General features: G+C 47.7%; 1 protein-coding gene across 2 annotated transcripts in view; it reads left to right on the top strand.

Moving 5' to 3' along the window:
* Window positions 1-19,899, top strand: part of ITGA11 (integrin subunit alpha 11) — a 191,793-nt gene that overhangs the window by 123,701 nt on the left and 48,193 nt on the right. For both annotated transcript variants that reach the window (XM_073653470.1, XM_073653471.1), the window contains one exon: window positions 17,750-17,835. In XM_073653470.1, the coding sequence (XP_073509571.1) occupies window positions 17,750-17,835 (86 nt within the window). The remainder of the gene's footprint in view (window positions 1-17,749; window positions 17,836-19,899) is intronic.

Genomic DNA, 19,899 nt, shown 5'->3' with positions numbered 1-19,899 from the left:
TATGCCCAGAGACCCACCCCTATCTGCTCCTACACCACTGGGTGTACTTTCCCCTCCCCACTCCAGCCAGGGACAGATTCTGTCGTGCCTGCACTCCTGTCTCGTGGGAGCACCGTTGAACTGTCCCTCGGAAATGGGGTGTGTGTGGTGCATGCAGCCTACCGAGTTCTGGTCCACACCCCATCCTTACCTGGGAGTGGAATATCACACCTCTGGTTTGAGGTGTAATACCCCTGTAGCAGCCGAGCCCTCGGGGTGCTACATTCCCCCCTGGTAAACCACAGCACGTCCTCGGGCTGGAAAAGAATAAAAACAATTTAAAACATACAAATTTTTAAAGTGCACTCGCATATAAGACATTAACCAAAAACTCATCCCTTTATGGGAGGTATTCTTTTCTTTTTAACGTTACTGGTATAAACATTATAAGACATTTTGCTAATGCCACCGGAACTCTTTTTGCAAAAACACCATATAAAACTTTGGCATTACTATTTTAGCAGCACATAGACTTTTCACATTAAGGCATTTTCAAGTAAAACATTTTCAAAACATATTCTTGAGTTCTGGCCGCTGTGCACCTTGCGACCAGGTAAAGGTGCAACAGTCCAGTTAATCTTGAGGTAGACGTTGCAGTTTTTGTATAAAACCAGTAGGGGGCGCTTTAAGAAGCGCAACTATTTACAAGGGTGGCCGCTCTCAGTCCTCGGCCAGTGGGGATAGGGGAATGGCTGCTCACAGTCCTCAGCCTGGTTAGGGATTAGGGGCACACAGGTAACAGTCCTTTAACAGTTCCACACTAGTCCCAACGGGGACCACACTCCAATTCAGCAAGAGTTCTCATAACCCTGACGGGTAACTATTTACAGTTGTGCACTGTCACCTTTCAGTGGCGATGTCCTCCTTGCGCACCTTCCTCATAATCTTCAGACCCGTCCGGGCCCTCAGGGTAGTCCATGTCTGGGCGGTACCGCAGCTCCTCCTCCATTAGACGGTGGACATGGAGGGCGTACAGTCCCTTTGCGCCCTTGTGCCGAGTGTAGGTGACCACGTCACCGGGGTACAGGTCACGTCCGTGATGTCCCTCTGGCAGGTGGCTTTCAACGTCCCTTCTAGTGACGAAGACGTCGGTGTCAGCCTCCGGGTCTCTGACGAAACCCCAGCCATGCTCCAGCTGGAATTTTACTACAGTCCCGGTGGCTCTGGGACCGCGGATGGCTTGGGAGTTCTGACGGGCTCTCCGTTTTTGTTCTGCGCTCCGGGCTTCGAGTCGCTCCTCCCTGATGCGCCTCTGCCATCGCTCTCTTTCAAAGGTGGCCAGCTGCTGACGGCAGGGATCCAGGCGACGGGCTGCGTCCGCCCGTGTTCCTTGGGGGAACCCCATTAGATCTTCGCCGGTGGGGTCCCATTCGCGCTGGGCTTCCTGTAGTGCGGGCTGGGCGACTTCCGCGGGCTCCGGAGCTGGTATTAGAGGCTCACGCGGGGGTGGAACTCTCTTTGGGGGGCCGCTGGCCAGCTCCGCCGGCCACACCAGGGGCATTCCATCTGGGCCCGTATGCTGGGCGAAGAGATCCGCGCCCAGGGGTGGTATGGCACGGGACCCCCGTCGGGGAGCAGCGGCCGGGGGCACTCGGCCTTGCGACCAGGCCGGTGGTTGTCTGTTGGTCGCGCCCAGGGGTGGCACCCCCAAGGCAGGGGGCGCTGGTGAGGCAGCGGCGCCCGGGTGTACTAGGCCTTGCGTCCCGGCCTGTGACGTCTCCTGCATTACGGCGCCCGGGTTCAGAGGGCACAGCGCGGGGCGGGGCGTGACAGCGACGCCTGCAGCCTGAGGCCTAGCTGGCGGCGGTGGAGGCGTGGTATCAGGTACGGTCCCCGGGGCTTCGGGTCCCGCAACGGAGGGTGGGGGCAGGCTGGTGATCTCAGGGCTTGAGGCAATGACGTCCCCGTTACCTGCCTCGGCCTCCGTGGCTTCCTCCGCGGCATCGTCCGCAGCCGCCGGTCCATCTTCTCCGCCCTCAGTGGCGGGCGCGCCGCTTGGTCCTCGCGGTATCTCCTGCTGGCCGGTTACGTGCTGCCAGGCCAGCTCCTCCTTCCACCCGGCAAACACATCTCGCTGCGCCCGGACCATCCTCCTATTTAGGTCCTCCAGCGCAGCTCACGCGCAGTCCGGGTCTCTGGGCAGCTGTGCCAGCAACTCCGTTAAGCTGCAGGGTGGCTCAGCTTGCAGCAGGCTGCGGGCCAGGGTGCTGGTGGGGTTCACTGCTCCCTCCATCTCCGGGTGCAGCAGGTCCAGACTGATCCAGGCCGCACCCGGCCCCACAGTTTTCTTTCCTATCCGCCCCCATGGGGGGTGGTCTTGGGGGCATCTGCTGACAATCACCTTCAGGGGCAGCCCCCCCACGTTGATGGACATCTCCACTGCTGCATTCATGGCTGGTGGGGGCGGGCTCCTTCTTTGGCGCCATTCTGGGACCTGGCCCACGATGGGAGGTGGCTTCCTGTTGTCTTTTGGCGCGCACATTATGGCGCTTGTTCTTCTGGGGCGGGCGCCATCTTTAACACAATAAAACAGTCTCTTTTCAGGCGCGCAATACCCGTTTGTGGCGGGTTGGTAAAAATCCTGCCGACTATGCCAAAGTTGACTCGCCCCCTTGGGCCTGTGTTGTGCAGGGAATACCCGGAGCCGGATCGCTGGGGGTTGTAGTCTCCGTGGCACTGACCCGGTCCGTGCCCAGGGTGGTCAATTCAGTGGCAGTCTTAGTGTAATAACAAGTGTCCGACTACGCCACCCGTGGATTGCGGTCAGTGGGGACCGCCGCTGCGCTGCAGATCGCTGAGGCTGATGCTGTATGCGCAGCCAAGTATGGAATAACTCCCCACGGGAGAAGTATTGCCTCAGGGCAGCTAGTGTGGATGATCAGAGTGATGATGCGAGCGTCCCAGTACTGATGTTGCTGGTGCGGCCATAAAACACAGAGACGTGTGGTTGCAGTTTCCAATGCTTTACTCACAGTTCTTTACTGGTCCTAGTCACCTCGGTACCGGCGGTGACTGCCCAAGCCGTGCTGCGTCCACCAGGCAAGGGGCTCGACCAACTCCCAGGCAATTCCAGAGCGTGGCACAGGGCTCCTTTCTCTTCCTTTCTCTGGCCGTCCCCACCAGTGACCCACCTTTGTCCAGCTTCCTCGGGCCTTCTCTTGGCGAAACCTATCTCCGGTTTCCCTGACCCTATGTGGTATGCTTTCCTGGTGGATGTAGTGAGGGGTCGCACCAAGTTGTGGTCACAACCTCCGGTCCTTGGCTGAGGAATTTATTGCCTCCACCAATTTGGGTTCCGGTACCCTGTTCTGCCAACCCGTCACCCGCAATCTCCTGGGCCTATGGGGTTCCTTCTGTCCTCGTGTCTCTGGGCCTTTCTACGTGTTCCTGTTCCTTTCTTACTTTCCTTTCTGTTTCTGTTCCTTCCTTCTGGCTCCGGCCTTCACCCTAGGCCTGCCTCGTGGAGCTGGGCCCAGACTGAGCCACAGCTCCCTGTCAGCCCTCTCTGGCTGAACTCCTTCTCTCTCTGAACTCACTGTCCTAAGATGGTGTCCACCTTATATACCTCCCTCTATGTGTGAGCCCAGGTGACTAGCAACCAATGGGCTCCTACCTATGCCCAGAGACCCACCCCTATCTGCTCCTACACCACTGGGTGTACTTTCCCCTCTCCACTCCAGCCAGGGACAGATTCTGTCGTGCCTGCACTCCTGTCTCGTGGGAGCACCGTTGAACTGTCCCTCGGAAATGGGGTGTGTGTGGTGCATGCAGCCTACCGAGTCCTGGTCCACACTCCATCCTTACCCGGGAGTGGAATATCACACCTCTGGTTTGAGGTGTAATACCCCTGTAGCAGCCAAGCCCTCGGGGGTGCTACACTTATATTACATGAAAATGAATTCAATGCAAACCTCAACTTCTTCTGAAACTCATTACATTTTACTTTCCAAATTCAATGTTCTACAACTTATTAGACTGTTGCCTAATTCTGTGACTGTTTCCCCACTTGGGAGGCAATGACAGGATACAATGCTGTAAAAAAATACCATTGTGCTTAGTATTTAGGGATACGTGGCCAAATAATGAAAAGAAAATTCAGATTAATGAAGGTCATGTGTTAACAATATCTATGAACAATTTTAACATAGAAAACTTCCAGTTCTTTGTAGACTTTTAACATCAAAATTACCAAAATTGTCTCTATAGTGGGGGGCTGACTCTCTGCACCACCAATCAGCAGACAACAATATATAGTCACAAAGCGCCACATGTGGCCATATGCGTTACTGCAGCTATGTACTGATTAGTGTTGAGCCACCTCCGTAGTGTTCGAGTTCGGTTCGGTTCGTCGAACACCCTTGTGTTCGCCGAACTGTTCGTCGAACTGTTCGTCGAACACCTTCGAACACCGTTAAAACCAATGGCAGGCAAACAAAAACACATAGAAACACATAGAAAACACCTTCAAAGGTGTCCAAAAGCTGACAAACTGCTCAGAAGACATAACTATCACATGGAAAAGTGACAAGTACATATAGTCATGCAAAAAGAAAAGAGGTGGAGGACTAAAAGGAGGGGGAGACACAGATATAGGCATGTCATGCCCTTCTAAAATCCAAAAAGTGAGAAGCCGACACGGCCAGTCCGTTCCTGCCCGTGCCACCTCCGTTTGTGCCAGAGCCGCGGTGGACCCTGACAGCCAGCCCCCCTCTCCCAATACTGGTGCCTGTCCGCTGGTGGGTCGAGCGATCCCCCCTGTGGTGGAGGCAGCTCTAAGCTTTTTAATTTAAATTGTCTCTCTAATTTGAATGAATACACTTTAAATCCTTTTACAAGGATCTATTGAAGGGCAAGTCTCATGCCAGCAGCCGCGTAATTCCAGCTCCAGTAGCGTCCACTAAAGCTGCTGCAGTTAAAAAGCTTTTATAAGGATCGAGCTCGGCTGTCCACCGCAAGGCGTCCTACCGCCAGTCCCAGCCCCTATGCCTTGGGGTGCCTCCTGATGCTCTTCACTGAGTATCCCGTGGTCCCGAAGCATTTCCTTTTTAAAAAATTAAGTGTCCAAACTACAGGTGGTGTAGCTTGCTTAACAGCCGGGATAGTCCGCTGACTAGCAGACACTGCTACTAGGCACAAAGTATTTCCTGGGCTAGATGCAGTTAAAATTTGTAATTAGATACTCTCGTTGGATGCTGAGAAAGCATTCCATAGAGTCTCCAGGCACGCCATATATTATTCTCTTAAAAAGCTTGGGGTAGGGGTCTAGGGGACCCTTTTATAGCCAAAATCACGGCCCTGTATCGCAATGCGTCACCTAGGCTGAAGATAAATGGAACTGTAGCACCCCGAGGGCTCGGTTGCTGCAGAGGTATTGCACCTCACCCAGAGGTGTGATATCTCACTCTCAGGTAAGGATGGAGTGTGGATCAGGACCCCGACACCTGCATGCATTACACCACATTGCCGTGGGGCAGAGCGACCAATATGCCCCTGAGATGGGCACGACAGTCACTGTCCCTGACTGGAGTGGGGGGAGGGAACACTGAGGAAGGGGAACCCTGTAGTGCAGGAGCAGAGAGGAAGCAGTTCCTGGGTGCATTGAGAAGGGAGTATAAAAGGTGGGCACCATCTTAGTTCAGTGCAGAGAAGTCTGAGCAGAAGTGACAGGGAGCAGGGTCTCTGCATGAGCTCTGCTCCAGAGGTTGGCCTAGTAACAGAGGCCCAGGCCTGGAAGAGGGAGAAGGAAGGAAGAGGAGCGGAGAAGGCTCCAGGAACGAGGAACGAAGGGATCCCAGGGGTGTGGACGGGCGAGTCGCCACCGCACGCCCGAATCCACCTGCGTGGAGGGGTCAGGCCAAAGGGGGAGACCGGTCCCCGAAACTAGTGGAGGCGGGAAACGACCCTCAGCTAGAAACCGGAGGCTGTGACATTTTATGTGGCGCAGCCCCTCGCTGCACCCGCTAGGAGGGCAGCACATAGGGTCAGAGAAACTGGCGCCAAGTTTACCAAGAGGAGGCCCGAGGCTGCTGGACAGAAGGGTTGGTAAGAAAGGCCAGACGAAGGACACACAAAGGGGGTCCTGTGAAGCGCTCCAAAGTTATCTGGGAGTTGTCTGAGCCCCTCACCTGGTGAGCACAGTACGACGTGGGCAGCCATTACCTGCAGAAGTGGTCTGGATAATAAGAACTGTGAGTAAAGGCCCTGGACTGCATCACTGACTCCGTGTCGTTACTGCTGCTGCCCTGCACCATCACCCCCATTCTCCGCATACACTGCCCTGAGGCTATACTCCTCCCGTGGGGAGTTATGCTACGCTCTGCTGCACCCACAACACCAGCCTCAGCGGTCTGCCCTGCAACGGCGGTTCACTCTGACCGCAATCCACGGGTGGCGTAGACGGACATTTAAACATCAAAACCACATAAATAGTTCCGCCACTGGTTTGACCGCCCTGAGCCACGGAACCGGGTTGCCGCCACGGAGACTACAACCACCAGCATCCACCAAAAAGGGTCCGGCTCCGGATGTCCCAAGGCCCAGGGGGCGCGTCAGAACATTTTCATCACCTTTCATAATCACCAATGGGACAAGGCAGGGATGTCCTCTGTCACCTCTCTTATACATCCTAGTGACGGAGCACCTGCTCTCATCAATTCGCCATAACCCCAATATCAGGTGGATTGAGGTGGGAGGCACCGAGTACAAGTGCTCTCTATTTGCTGATGATGTCCTAGTATATATCACTCAATCACATATATCCATCCCTGCTGTTATGGCTGAAATAGATCACTTTGTTACATGGTCAAATTTTAAAATCAATACAGCGAAGTCTGAGGCCCTCGATGTCTCCCTCCCCAAATCCATACAGGATTCCATCCAGTCCAACTTTCCCTTTGCCTGGCCCTCACAGGGTATCAAATACTTAGGAATTCCTATTCATAGAGACCTCTCCCGTCTATGTTATCTTAATTTTGGGCCCTTTATTGAACAACTCCAAACAGACCACGGTTGGCAAGTTAGAACTGTAAGATTCACTACGTGAACCACTGGTGTTCTGTGGAAAAGCACATGTACACTGTGTTCCAAATTGTTATGCAAAAAGTGTTTAGGAGTGATAAGGGAAGAATTTGTTTGTTTGTCAGTTAAACTCATTGATGGTGATGTGTGTCAGGGCTCTTTATATCACTGTAAGCAATTGCAGACACCTGTGCTAATTAGTTTGGCAGGTGTGTCCAATGAACGGCAAGACTACTTAAGAAGGCTGTCCCACATTATTAAGCAGCCTACATTTTCTGCCAAAATGGGAAAGAAAAAGGATGTGTCGGCTGCTGAGAAGCAACAAATTGTGGAGTGTTTAGGTCAAGGCATGACTACAATCAACATTGTGCGATGATCAGGATGAAGTGTCTTGGCAATCAAGAAGTATGTAGCTGATTCACAGTACACACGTGTGCTTGCTGATAAGGGCAAATTGAGGACTCTTTCCTACAGGCAATTTCGTCAGGTTAAAAGAGCAGCGGCAAAAAAGCCTTGTCATAGCAGCAGACAAGTTTTTGAAGCTGCTGGTGCCTCCAACGTCCCCCGAACAACAAGATGCAGGGTCCTTCAGAGGTTTGCAGCTGTGCGTACGCCATCCTGTCGACCTCCTCTATCCACTTCACACAAGCAGAAACGGCTCCAGTGGGCCAAACATTACATGAAGACTGATTTCAAAACTGTTTTGTTCATGGATGAGTGCCGTGCAACGCTCGATGGTCCAGATGGATGGAGTGGAGGATGGCTGGTTGATGGACACCCCACGCAAACACGGCTACAGTGCCAACAAGGAGGAGGTGGAGTAATGTTTTGGGCTGGAATCATGGGGAGAGAGATTGTCAGCCCCTTTAGGATCCCTGAACGGGTAAAGATGAACTCCATAATGTATGTGGAGTTTCTCAAACAGCACTTCCTGCCATGGTTCAAGAAGAAGAACCGTGTATTCCGCAGCAAGATCATTTTCATGCATGATAATGCACCGTCTCATGCTGCACATAACACATCTGCATCTCTGGCTGATATAGGCGTAAAAGGGGACAAACTTATGGTGTGACCCCCATGCTCCCCTGACCTCTACCCCATTCAGAACCTCTGGAGCATCATCAAAAGGAGTGTCTATGATGGCGGGAGGCAGTTCACATCTAAGCATCAGCTCTGGGAGGGTATTCTGTCCTCATGCAAAACAATTGAAGCAGAAACCATCCAAAACCTGACAAATTCAATGGACGAGAGAGTTCAGAAGCTCCTTTCGAACAAGGGGTCCTATGTGCAAATGTAACATCACCTAGAATAAAGTTTTGAGTTGAAAACTGTTTGATTTCAGTTTCTAATAACCTGCTAATGCTTATAATTTCAAAAATGACCATTTTTTTGGTCTTTATTAAAATGAAAAGGTTGATCGAAGAGTGTGGGGGATCTAAGAGTGTGGCAACCCAGTAGTCAGGATTACTTCGAATTCTGACAATCTGAGGGTCATGTTGCAGGTAGTGCAGCAAGAAGGCACTTATGTGTCTTGCGCATCTCGGAGCCCCAAAATTATTTTCCGGGCTAGATGCAGCTAAAAATTATTATTAATTTTAAATCTGGTGGAGCTTAGTATAGATGGCCTAATAGAATCAGTACTGCACACTGCTACAAAGCCCAAATTATTTTCCAGCCAAGATACAGATAAACATAATTAGTAATTTGAAAGCTTAAAACGGTTGGTGAGGTGATTTTAACCAATCATCAAGCTTTTACTCTCCCCAGGATGACACAGGGGTAGAAAAGTCGTTTCGGATCCATGATTTGTTCATCTTTATGAACGTGAGTCTGTCTACATTATCAGTGGAGAGCCGCGTGCCCTTATCTGTCAGCACACCACCAGCAGCGCTGAACACACGTTCAGACAGAACGCTGGCTGCGGGGCATGACAAGATCTCCAAGGCGTAAGTGGCGAGCTCCGGCCATTTATCCAGATTGGAAGCCCAAAAAGAGCAAGGATCCAGTGACACAGTCATGGCTTCAATGTTTACTTGGAGATGCTCCTGTACCATCGTCTCTAGGCGTTGACTATGTGTCAGACTTCTTGTCTCCTGTGGCCTTGCAAAGGATGAGCTAAAAAAGTGGTGAAATGATTCCGCAAAATTGATGTTACCAGCAGATACTGTGGTTCTGTTACGGTTTGAGTGCTGAACACTCGACGGTCCCACGGTTGGCAAGTTGGAACTGTGAAATTCACTACGTGCACCACTGGTGTTTTGTGGAAAAGCACATGTAAGATTCTGCAACAGTCTCTGCTGATACTCCTGCATGCGTGCATCCCTTTCTATGGCAGGAATTATTTCTGCAAATTTAGTTTTGTACCAGGGATCTAACAGTGTGGCAACCCAGTAGTCAGGATTATTTCTAATTCTCCCAATTCGAGGGTCATGTTGCAGGTAGTGCAGCAAGAAGGCACTCATGTGTGTTGCGCATCCAGGAGCACCAAGTCCCTGTTGTGTTGGTGGCGAGGTAACAATCATGCTTCCTTCCTCTGTCCTCTCCCCCCAACCTCGCACAACAGAAATGTGATCAAGGTCTCCCTCATCTGATGAGTCTTCCATCAGTTCGTCCTCCACTTCTTCCTGGGCTCCTGCACCTTCCTCACTAGTTTGGCTGCTACCATGCGCCCTGGTAAAACCATCTCCCCCACCCTCACATGCCTGCCGCCTTGGTGCTGCCGACCGTCTGGACCTTGCAGATGTTAGCCCTTCCGCATACAACTCCTCCTCCTCTACTTCCTCCACCTCCTCTTGTGCCACCACCTGACTCCGAATTCTGTTTAACATGTGCTCCAGCATGTAAATCACCGGAATAGTCATGCTGATAATGGCATCGTCACCACTAAACATCTTCGTCGCCATTTCAAAACTGTGCAGAAGGGTGCATAGGTCCCTGATCTGAGACCACTCCTCCAGCGTGATTTGCCCCACCTCTGGATCCCGTTGGCCCAGGCTATACGTCAGAACGTATTGCACCAGGTCTTGTCGGTGCTGCCACAGTCGCTGCAACATGTGCAGAGTTGAATTCCACCGAGTAGGCACATCGCATTTTAGCCGGTGAAGTGGCAGGCCCAACGACTTCTGTAGAGATGTAAGTCGCTGAACTGCGGGATGCGAACGGCGGAAGTGAGCACACAGCGACCGTGCCCTCTGCAGAAGGCCATCTAGTCCGGGATAGTGGGCTAAAAATTGCTGGACAACCAGGTTCAACACGTGAGCCATACAAGGCACGTGTGTGACATTGCCCCGGCGAAGGGCCACACCCAGGTTTGCAGCATTGTCGCACACGGCCTTCCCTGGTTTCAGGTCCAGTGGAGACAACCATTCATGAAATTGGTTCTCCAGAGCTGACCACAACTCCTCAGCTGTGTGACTCACATTTCCCAGACATTTCAAAGTAAAAACCGCCTGATGACGTTGAGCCCTACTGCCAGCATAGTAAGGAGGTGTGCAGGATCCCTTCTGCGCAGTTAGAAAGCTTGTGGCATGACCAGACAGGCTTTGGGTGCAGGTGGAGGACCGAGAGGAGGTTGAGGAGGCAGAAGCAGTGGAGGAACTTTGACATAAAGAGGATTGACGCACAACTCGTGGTGACGGCAAGGCTTGGACAGCAGCCCCTTGTCCTGCTGTCACCATAGTTACCCAGTGCCCAGTCAGTGACATGTAACGCTCCTGTCCATGCCTACTCGTCCAAGTGTCTGTGGTGAAATGCACCCTGTCACACACAGAGTTTCTCAAAGAAGCGGTGATGTTGTGTGCGACATGCTGGTGGAGCTCAGGCACACCTTTCTTTGAGAAGTAGTGCCGACTGGGCATCTGGTACTGGGGCACTGCGACGGACATAAGGTCTCGAAAATCCTCTGTGTCCACCAGGCGGAAAGGCAGCATTTCTGTAGCCAAGAGCTTGCAGATGGTGAAATTCAACCTCTTAGCTTTCTCATGGCTAGGAAGAAATAGTCTTTTACTTGTCCACATCTGAGGGACTGAGGGCTGGCTGTTGTGCTTAGACGGGGTTGATAAGGGTGTCCCCGGCAAACTGCCGGTCTGTGAGGAAGATGCAGGCGGACATGTTAGGTTGCCTTGATCCAAAGGTGGTGCTATCGATGTCGGACAGCGCTCAACACTAGCTGGTGTTATCACCTCCAAAGAAAATGATGACCTGCCAATCACGCTGGCTGTTGCGGGTAAAGAGGTGGCAGGTCTGCGTCCCAAAACAGGTGTGACTGCTGTCCCCCCAGTCACAGAGGATGAAGAGGCCGCAGATGCACAAGATGGGGCAGGCGGTGGTTGGCCCGGCCGACTAGGCCGCATTGTAGCACAGTGAGCTTCCCACTGCAACTTATGCTTCATGTCCATGTGCCGGTTCATGCATGAAGTACTCAAACTATGTATTTTTTGGCCTCTACTTAGCTTTTGTTGACAAATGTTACAGATAACACGAGTTGGGTCATCTTTATTGATCTGAAAAAATGCCCAGGCTATGCAAGGCTTAGCACCCATGCGACCTGAAGAGCCACAACGACTTGTGGTCAGAGGCAGAGTTGTGTTTGAGGATGCAGTTGTTGACGTGCTTCCAGTACTACGTCTCTGTCCAGGAAGGCGCAACCTGACCTCGTCGTCACTAGCATCCTCCTCCACCTCCTCTGCTGACCTCATCTCTTGGCTGACTGTGGGTTGACAGTAAGTGGGATCTCCAACCTCATCATCATCACCCTGTGTGTTATCACACCAGTCGTCCTCAGAGCCAACCTGTTCCTGCCCTGACAAAAAACTAAAGTTGTCGCTCCAATCAGGTATTTGAGTCTCAAAATCGTCTTCCTCATTGTCTCCACCAACAGGAGTTACAGTTTGGGAATGAGGGTCTACATTATGGTCAGAACCTTCTGCGTCTGGTCCTGGATCCGACTCATAAAGATTCTGGGCATCAGTGCAGATCATTTCCTCGTCTGGATTCACAGAAGCGCTGGAGCCGACCTCTGATTCCCAGGCTATAGTATGAGTAAACAACTCTGCAGACTCAACCATCTGTTCTACCTCATACTCAGACGGGCAGCTGGAGATTTGGGAGCTGTGAGGAAGCAAGTGCGATTGGGGTGACACCTCTGAGGACTGGAGTATTTGTGATGTTGAAGTTGATGTGGAGGAGAGCCCACTTAAAGGAGCACTTGATATCCGTTGAAGCACCTGCTGTTTTTGTACCTCATCTGGAATTTGTAGCAATTGGCGTGGCCGTAAGAAAGGGATCTTATCACATTGTCCGCTAAAAGAAGTAGACATTTTAGTTTTGCTGGAAGATGGTCTTTCTTCTGCAGATGTTACTGTTGCTTTAACACCTACTCCACGGACACAACCTTTTTCCCCCTTCCCAACACGCCTATTCCCCTTTCCACCAGCAGCAGGCCTTTTTCCACTCATTTTGGTGGTTAACTAATTCACAACTCTGGAGTTGTTTGCACAAAAAAACAATGGATGGGAACCGAGCAGAGCTGAGTGGCCAAACTGTGGTATTAGGCCAAAACTATTGTCTGGGTTAGATGCAGAAAAAAATTATATTCAGTTTGCAACCTGATGAAGGTCAGTATAGATGGACTAATAGAACAAGTCCCACACACTGCTAGAAGGCCATATATTTTTTCAGAGCTAGATGCAGAAAAAAATTATATTCAATTTGCAACCTGATGGAGGTCAGTATAGATGGACTAATAGAACAAGTCCCACACACAGCTAGAAGCCCAAATATTTTTTCAGAGGTAGATGCAGAAAAAAATTATATTCAATTTGCAACCTGATGGAGGTCAGTATAGATGGACTAATAGAACAAGTCCCACACACTGCTAGAAGGCCAAATATTTTTTCAGAGGTAGATGCAGAAAAAAATTATATTCAATTTGCAACCTGGTGGAGGTCAGTATAGATGGACTAATAGAACAAGTCCCACACACTGCTAGAAGGCCAAATATTTTTTCAGAGCTAGATGCAGAAAAATATTATATTCAATTTGCAACCTGATGCAGGTCAGTATAGATGGACTAATAGAACAAGTCCCACACACTGCTAGAAGGCCAAATATTTTTTCTGAGCTAGATGCAGAAAAAAATTATATTCAATTTGCAACCTGATGGAGGTCAGTATAGATGGACTAATAGAACAAGTCCCACACACAGCTAGAAGCCCAAATATTTTTTCAGAGGTAGATGCAGAAAAAAATTATATTCAATTTGCAACCTGATGGAGGTCAGTATAGATGGACTAATAGAACAAGTCCCACACACTGCTAGAAGGCCAAATATTTTTTCAGAGCTAGATGCAGAAAAATATTACATTCAGTTTGCAACCTGATGGAGGTCAGTATAGATGGACTAATAGAACAAGTCCCACACACAGCTAGAAGCCCAAATATTTTTTCAGAGGTAGATGCAGAAAAATATTATATTCAGTTTGCAACCTGATGGAGGTCAGTATAGATGGACTAATAGAACAAGTCCCACACACAGCTAGAAGGCCAAATATTTTTTCAGAGCTAGATGCAGAAAAAAATTATATTCAATTTGCAACGTGATGGAGGTCAGTATAGATGGACTAATAGAACAAGTCCCACACACTGCTAGAAGGCCAAATATTTTTTCAGAGCTAGATGCAGAAAAATATTTTATTCAATTTGCAACCTGATGGAGGTCAGTATAGATGGACTAATAGAACAAGTCCCACACACTGCTAGAAGGCCAAATATTTTTTCAGAGCTAGATGCAGAAAAAAATGATATTCAATTTGCAACCTGATGGAGGTCAGTATAGATGGACTAATAGAACAAGTCCCACACACAGCTAGATGGCCAAATATTTTTTCAGAGCTAGATGCAGAAAAAAATGATATTCAATTTGCAACCTGATGGAGGTCAGTATAGATGGACTAATAGAACAAGTCCCACACACTGCTAGAAGGCCACATATTTTTTCAGAGCTAGATGCAGAAAAAAATTATATTCAATTTGCAACCTGATGGAGGTCAGTATAGATGGACTAATAGAACAAGTCCCACACACTGCTAGAAGGCCAAATATTTTTTCAGAGCTAGATGCAGAAAAATATTATATTCAATTTGCAACCTGATGGAGGTCAGTATAGATGGACTAATAGAACAAGTCCCACACACTGCTAGAAGGCCAAATATTTTTTCAGAGCTAGATGCAGAAAAATATTATATTCAATTTGCAACCTGATGGAGGTCAGTATAGATGGACTAATAGAACAAGTCCCACACACAGCTAGAAGCCCAAATATTTTTTCAGAGGTAGATGCAGAAAAAACTTATATTCAATTTGCAACCTGATGGAGGTCAGTATAGATGGACTAATAGAACAAGTCCCACACACTGCTAGAAGGCAAAATATTTTTTCAGAGCTAGATGCAGAAAAATATTATATTCAATTTGCAACCTGATGGAGGTCAGTATAGATGGACTAATAGACCAAGTCCCACACACTGCTAGAAGGCCAAATATTTTTTCAGAGGTAGATGCAGAAAAAAATTATATTCAATTTGCAACCTGATGGAGGTCAGTATAGATGGACTAATAGAACAAGTCCCACACACTGCTAGAAGGCCAAATATTTTTTCAGAGCTAGATGCAGAAAAAAATTATATTCAATTTGCAACCTGATGGAGGTCAGTATAGATGGACTAATAGAACAAGTCCCACACACTGCTAGAAGGCCAAATACTTTTTCAGAGGTAGATGCAGAAAAAAATTATATTCAATTTGCAACCTGGTGGAGGTCAGTATAGATGGACTAATAGAACAAGTCCCACACACTGCTAGAAGGCCAAATATTTTTTCAGAGCTAGATGCAGAAAAAAATTATATTCAATTTGCAACCTGGTGGAGGTCAGTATAGATGGATTAATAGAATGATGCTATGCGCAAAAGGTTTTACTTCACTAGGTGCAGTAAAAAAATTGGTATTCTATACACAGGTGGTGTAGCTTGCAACACAGATAGGCTACTCCACTGACTAACACACTCTGCAATAGGCCAAAAAGGATTAGCTTTGCTAGATTTAGCCAAATGCTGTGAAAAAAACTTGCACAGCACTGGCACAGACCTGCCTGGCAAAAACTGATAGGAACTGATCTAACTTAGTCCTGAAAAGGACTGCAATTACAATTAGTCTTTACTCCCAACCTATCTATTTAAGAGCACAGACCTGCCTGATAAAAGTCGTAGGAAATGATGTAACCTAGTCCTTAAAAGGACTGCAATCACAACTATTCCCTACCCCCAAGCTATCTGTAGATTTGTGCGAAAATTGGCTTGAAATTAACAAGGTATAGCGCACACAGCAACAGCGGTGTCGTCTAACACGCAGCTGCAGCAGTGAGAAAATGGTGGCGACGGGGAAAATGGCTGGGTCTTATAGGGCAAGGACATGTGACATACACTGCCAATGACACATGCCCTTGCTTGTGTGAAAAAAAGCACTTCGCTCCGTGTGTGCGCTGCTGATAGGCTGACAGATTGCACCTCCCCACTGCAAATGCGGGAAAGAGAAAAAAAAATGGAGATCTTCATTGTTCCTGCAGAGATCCATCCCCTGCCCCTCCCCCCGCCCCCCTGTACACTCAAACTGCGTATTAACATTAATTTTCAGCATTACTGAGAAAAAATCCAGTTATGATTTTGGTGCACGAACAGTTATCGAACATAACCTCGAACAGCCGAATTTTTTTCAAATCGTTCGTGTTCGCCGAACGGCTCGAACACCGCCCAAAACAGCTCAAATTTGAGATTGGCGAACAGTTCAAGTCGAACACCGCTCATCTCTAGTACTGATGTGCTACTATTTCTAGTGCAACACTGAAGGAGCTGCTATGCTTTAGTGAAGTGGCTGAAAAGGCCTCTGTACAGAACAGGTCATTGTGCAGGAAGGGGGAGGAAGTGAGCTCTGACCACAACTTATTGGGAATGGTGGATCTTGTGCTATCAGTTGTGTTACCTCTCATTGTAATCCAGTCTGTGATTAATGAGACTGCTGAAAAGTCTTCTGTAAAGAACAAGTATGAGTTTAATATTAGGCCCAGTGGCCAGTACAAGAATTCCAAGATTTCTCTCCAGATTTTTTAATGGGATTTTCAAGGACTGACATAATAGAGAAGGTGGAGACATTTTTTTTTCTCTCCAACTCCGAGAAGACCGGATGCCTTTCTTATCAAACTCTGATCAGAATGTGATTAGCATAATCGGACCCAGGGCCGGACTGGGTCAAAAAAGCAGCCCTGCCACACAAAACCCACCAGCACACATACTATAAGGGTATGTGCACACGGTCGGTATTGGCAGCACTTTCAACGCAGTATACTTTATGCTGCGTCCAAAGCGCTGCACGCAGGTGAATCTGCATGTGTTCATTGAACTATGCTGATTCACTGCATCCTATACATTGCACTGATAGAATTTCTCTTGTGAAGACTAGCATCTCCGCAAGAGAAGTTGACATGCTGCGGTCTGGAACGACGCGCCACATATCCGTGTCCGCGGGTGATCCGCAGGTGCACGGAGAAGCATAGTGGACATGGGATTTCTACAAATGCTGTAACATCTGGCCGCTGCGGATTGCACACAGTGCAAGTGCACTGCGTACAATCTGCAGCAATTACTGATCGTGTGCACGTACCGTAACACTCATTACCCCCAATCAGTGAATTTTGCTTTACTTTGTCGTGCCCCTCACTCTCCTAAAAGGAGTTATTTTAAGACCCGCATGTGAATGGCGCCACAGTGCATATGATCGGCCACAGCTCCATTTACATGGTGCTCTGCAGAGCTCCGATTCTCGGGATCATGGGGGTCCCAACAGTCAGATCTCCAGTGATTGGAAATACTAAACCAATATTGACGCCTCTCCATCAACAGGACAGGAGGAGTGGTACTGTGCAGTGTATATATACAGGACAGGAGGACTGGTACTGTGCAGTGTATATATACAGGACAGGAGAAGTGGTACTGTGCAGTGTATATATACAGGACAAGAGGAGTGGTACTGTGCAGTGTATATATACAGGACAGGAGAAATGGTACTGTGCAGTGTATATATACAGGACAGGAGGAGTGGCACTGTGCAATGTATATATACAGGACAGGAGGAGTGGTACTGTGCAGTGTATATTGACTGGACAGGAGGAGTGGTACTGTGCAGTGTACAGTATATATACAGGACAAGAGGAGTGGTACTGTGCAGTGTATATATACAGGACAGGAGAAATGGTACTGTGCCCATCCTAAACTCTTTGAACTCTGAGTTGTCCAGTCATTTGTTTATTTACCCTCCATAAAGATAAGTAGATAAGCAGATAATCTCTGACTCCACACAGAATGCATGACTCACTGATACACAATGTTATACTGACAACAGTAGCCAGACAGCCCATTTTATGACCTAATAGACCAGCCCACCGGGCATCTGCCCGATAAGGCAGATTAGCAGTCCGGGCCTAATGGACCGATTTTCTCTGTTGGAGAAAAATCAGTCGTGTGACTCTAGCCTTAGTGTAATGCGTATGGACTGAGCATTGTGCGGCCCTTGTGTTTTGCAGATCCTCTTTTTCATTTTATCACTAAAGATGTCCTGTGTGATAATAACTTTTCTTCTGGTTCAGATCCCTTTCTGGAATGGATGCAATCAGGATGAGCGTTGTGTCCCCGATCTCTTCTTGGATGTGAAACACGATATTCCAACTGCACTGTGAGTGTATGCCACTTCTATATCAGTCACTATATATAAAGTTCATATGATATAACATGCACATCACATATGCAAAAATATGAAAGCCCTGCAAACTGTAGGCAATCTCATGAGCATTCATCCTTTGTGCAATGCAAAACGTTGTATATATCCTGTCATTGCTGGTTTCATTTTATATTACTGAAATTTGCTTCATTATTCTGTAGAGATTGTAGAACTGTGGAAATCATTTCAGTACATGGAAAATATGTTTTCCGGAGCTCTGGCCCTTGGGTATGTCATGTATAGTTTGCCCCGGGTTGCCATATACATTAGGTAGAAATTGGATGATGGTTGAATCATAATTGTATGTTTAGTTGTAACATCCACTCTCTCCCCAGCTTTCCTGTGCACCAGTTAGACCAGAGCCGCTGAGGGGTTATATACGTGGCTAATACATTTATATAGGCTACAGTCTTTTATCCAGTTGAGTATTGATCCTGGTACAGGATTAGATACCTTGTAGTAATCCGCTGTGCCAGTGCTGAGAAAATCAAGCTTTGAAGCCACATGTTAATGAGTCTGGAAGTGCATAAGGGGCGGGGTAAAGAACTCCGAGTGCATAAACACACCCCCAGTGCTCTTCTAGGCAAATTTACATGTAGCTTCAAAATTTGATATCTCACATTTCACTACAAAACAGGTCTAGTTTTTCTTGTCATACTAGGACCTATAGAACCATACCAACTAGTTTCAGTAGTAAAATTGTCCTGACAGGTTCCATTCAACGTGTTAATAGAGACCTTGTCATTCTCACTTGTAAGTAATTTTGTGGCTACTAGAAAAAGTGGGCGCTGCTCATCTGGGGGGAAACAATAGCGTTGAAAAGTAAAAAATCCAACTAATTCAAAACAGTTTCCCCTGACAAGACCATCATGTGAGAATGTACCGAGTCCATGAACATGAATATTATGCCACTGATGGCTGCCATTACTATAGTAGAGTTATTCTACTTATTCTACTCAGAATCATCATCAGCCTTATCTATAGTAATCACAAAGCAGTGTATTTTGATAATGCTGTTTTCTTATGAAGTGCAGATGGAAAAAAAAAAATTTGATATATGTTGTCTGGAAAAAAGACTCAAAGGCCGATTCTTCATTGATGTGGAGAGACAGGTTTAGTTAACTTTTCTTTTTTTATCTTGTTTGATGTTTTTTACACTAAATTCTTCAAAATGGCACATGTGGGTCAAATGTTTTTTATTTTTGCCATTACATTTTCTTTCACCTTTTTAAAGTATAAATCCGTATGTTCCATTAAGATGTCACATACAACGCTAACATTTCATAGTTTTTAAGGTTGAGGGTAGACATACGGTAAGTCCATCGAGTTCAACCTACAACCTAACATGTTGATCCAGAGGAAGGCAAAAACCCCATGAGGCAATGGTAGGGGGACATTCCTTCCCGACCTCACATACGACAATCAGACTAGTTCCCTGGATCGATGCCCATCAGAAAATCTAGTGCCCATAACCTGTAATATTATATTTATCAAGAAAGGTATCAAGACCCTCCTTGTACTAGCGAATCAACCATTACAATATCGAGTGGCAGAGAGATTCATAGTCTCACTGCTCTTACAGTAAAGAATCACCGCCTGTGAATATGATTAAACCTTCTTTCCTCTGGGTGTAGAGGATGCCCCCTTGTCATCGATGTAGGCCTAAGTATGAAAAGGTCATTAGGAAGATCTCTGTACTGTCCCCTCATATATGTGAACATTGAAATTAAATCGCCTCTAAGCCTTTGTTTTTCCAAAATAAATAACCCCAAGTTTGATCAAACCTGTCTTGGTATTGTAGTCCAACCATTCCCTTAATAACCTTGGTCGCTCTTCTCTGCTCCTGTTCTACTTCAGCTATGTCCTTCTTAAACACTGGAGACCAAAGATGTACACAGTATTCTAAGTGCAGACGCATTTTAGCTTAACAATTTCTGTAGTATAAATAATCACTCCAGAGGGGGGTCCTGGAGTACATTTTCACAGAAATTGTGATTTTTTTAAAAAAAAAAATAGTTT

The sequence above is a fragment of the Phyllobates terribilis genome, unplaced genomic scaffold (assembly GCF_046119375.1).
Source record: "Phyllobates terribilis strain yellow unplaced genomic scaffold, ASM4611937v1 Scaffold_11__3_contigs__length_659146591, whole genome shotgun sequence".
In the NCBI taxonomy this organism is placed as follows: Eukaryota; Metazoa; Chordata; class Amphibia; order Anura; family Dendrobatidae; genus Phyllobates; species Phyllobates terribilis.
This window is presented reverse-complemented; position numbering and strand designations above follow the sequence as displayed.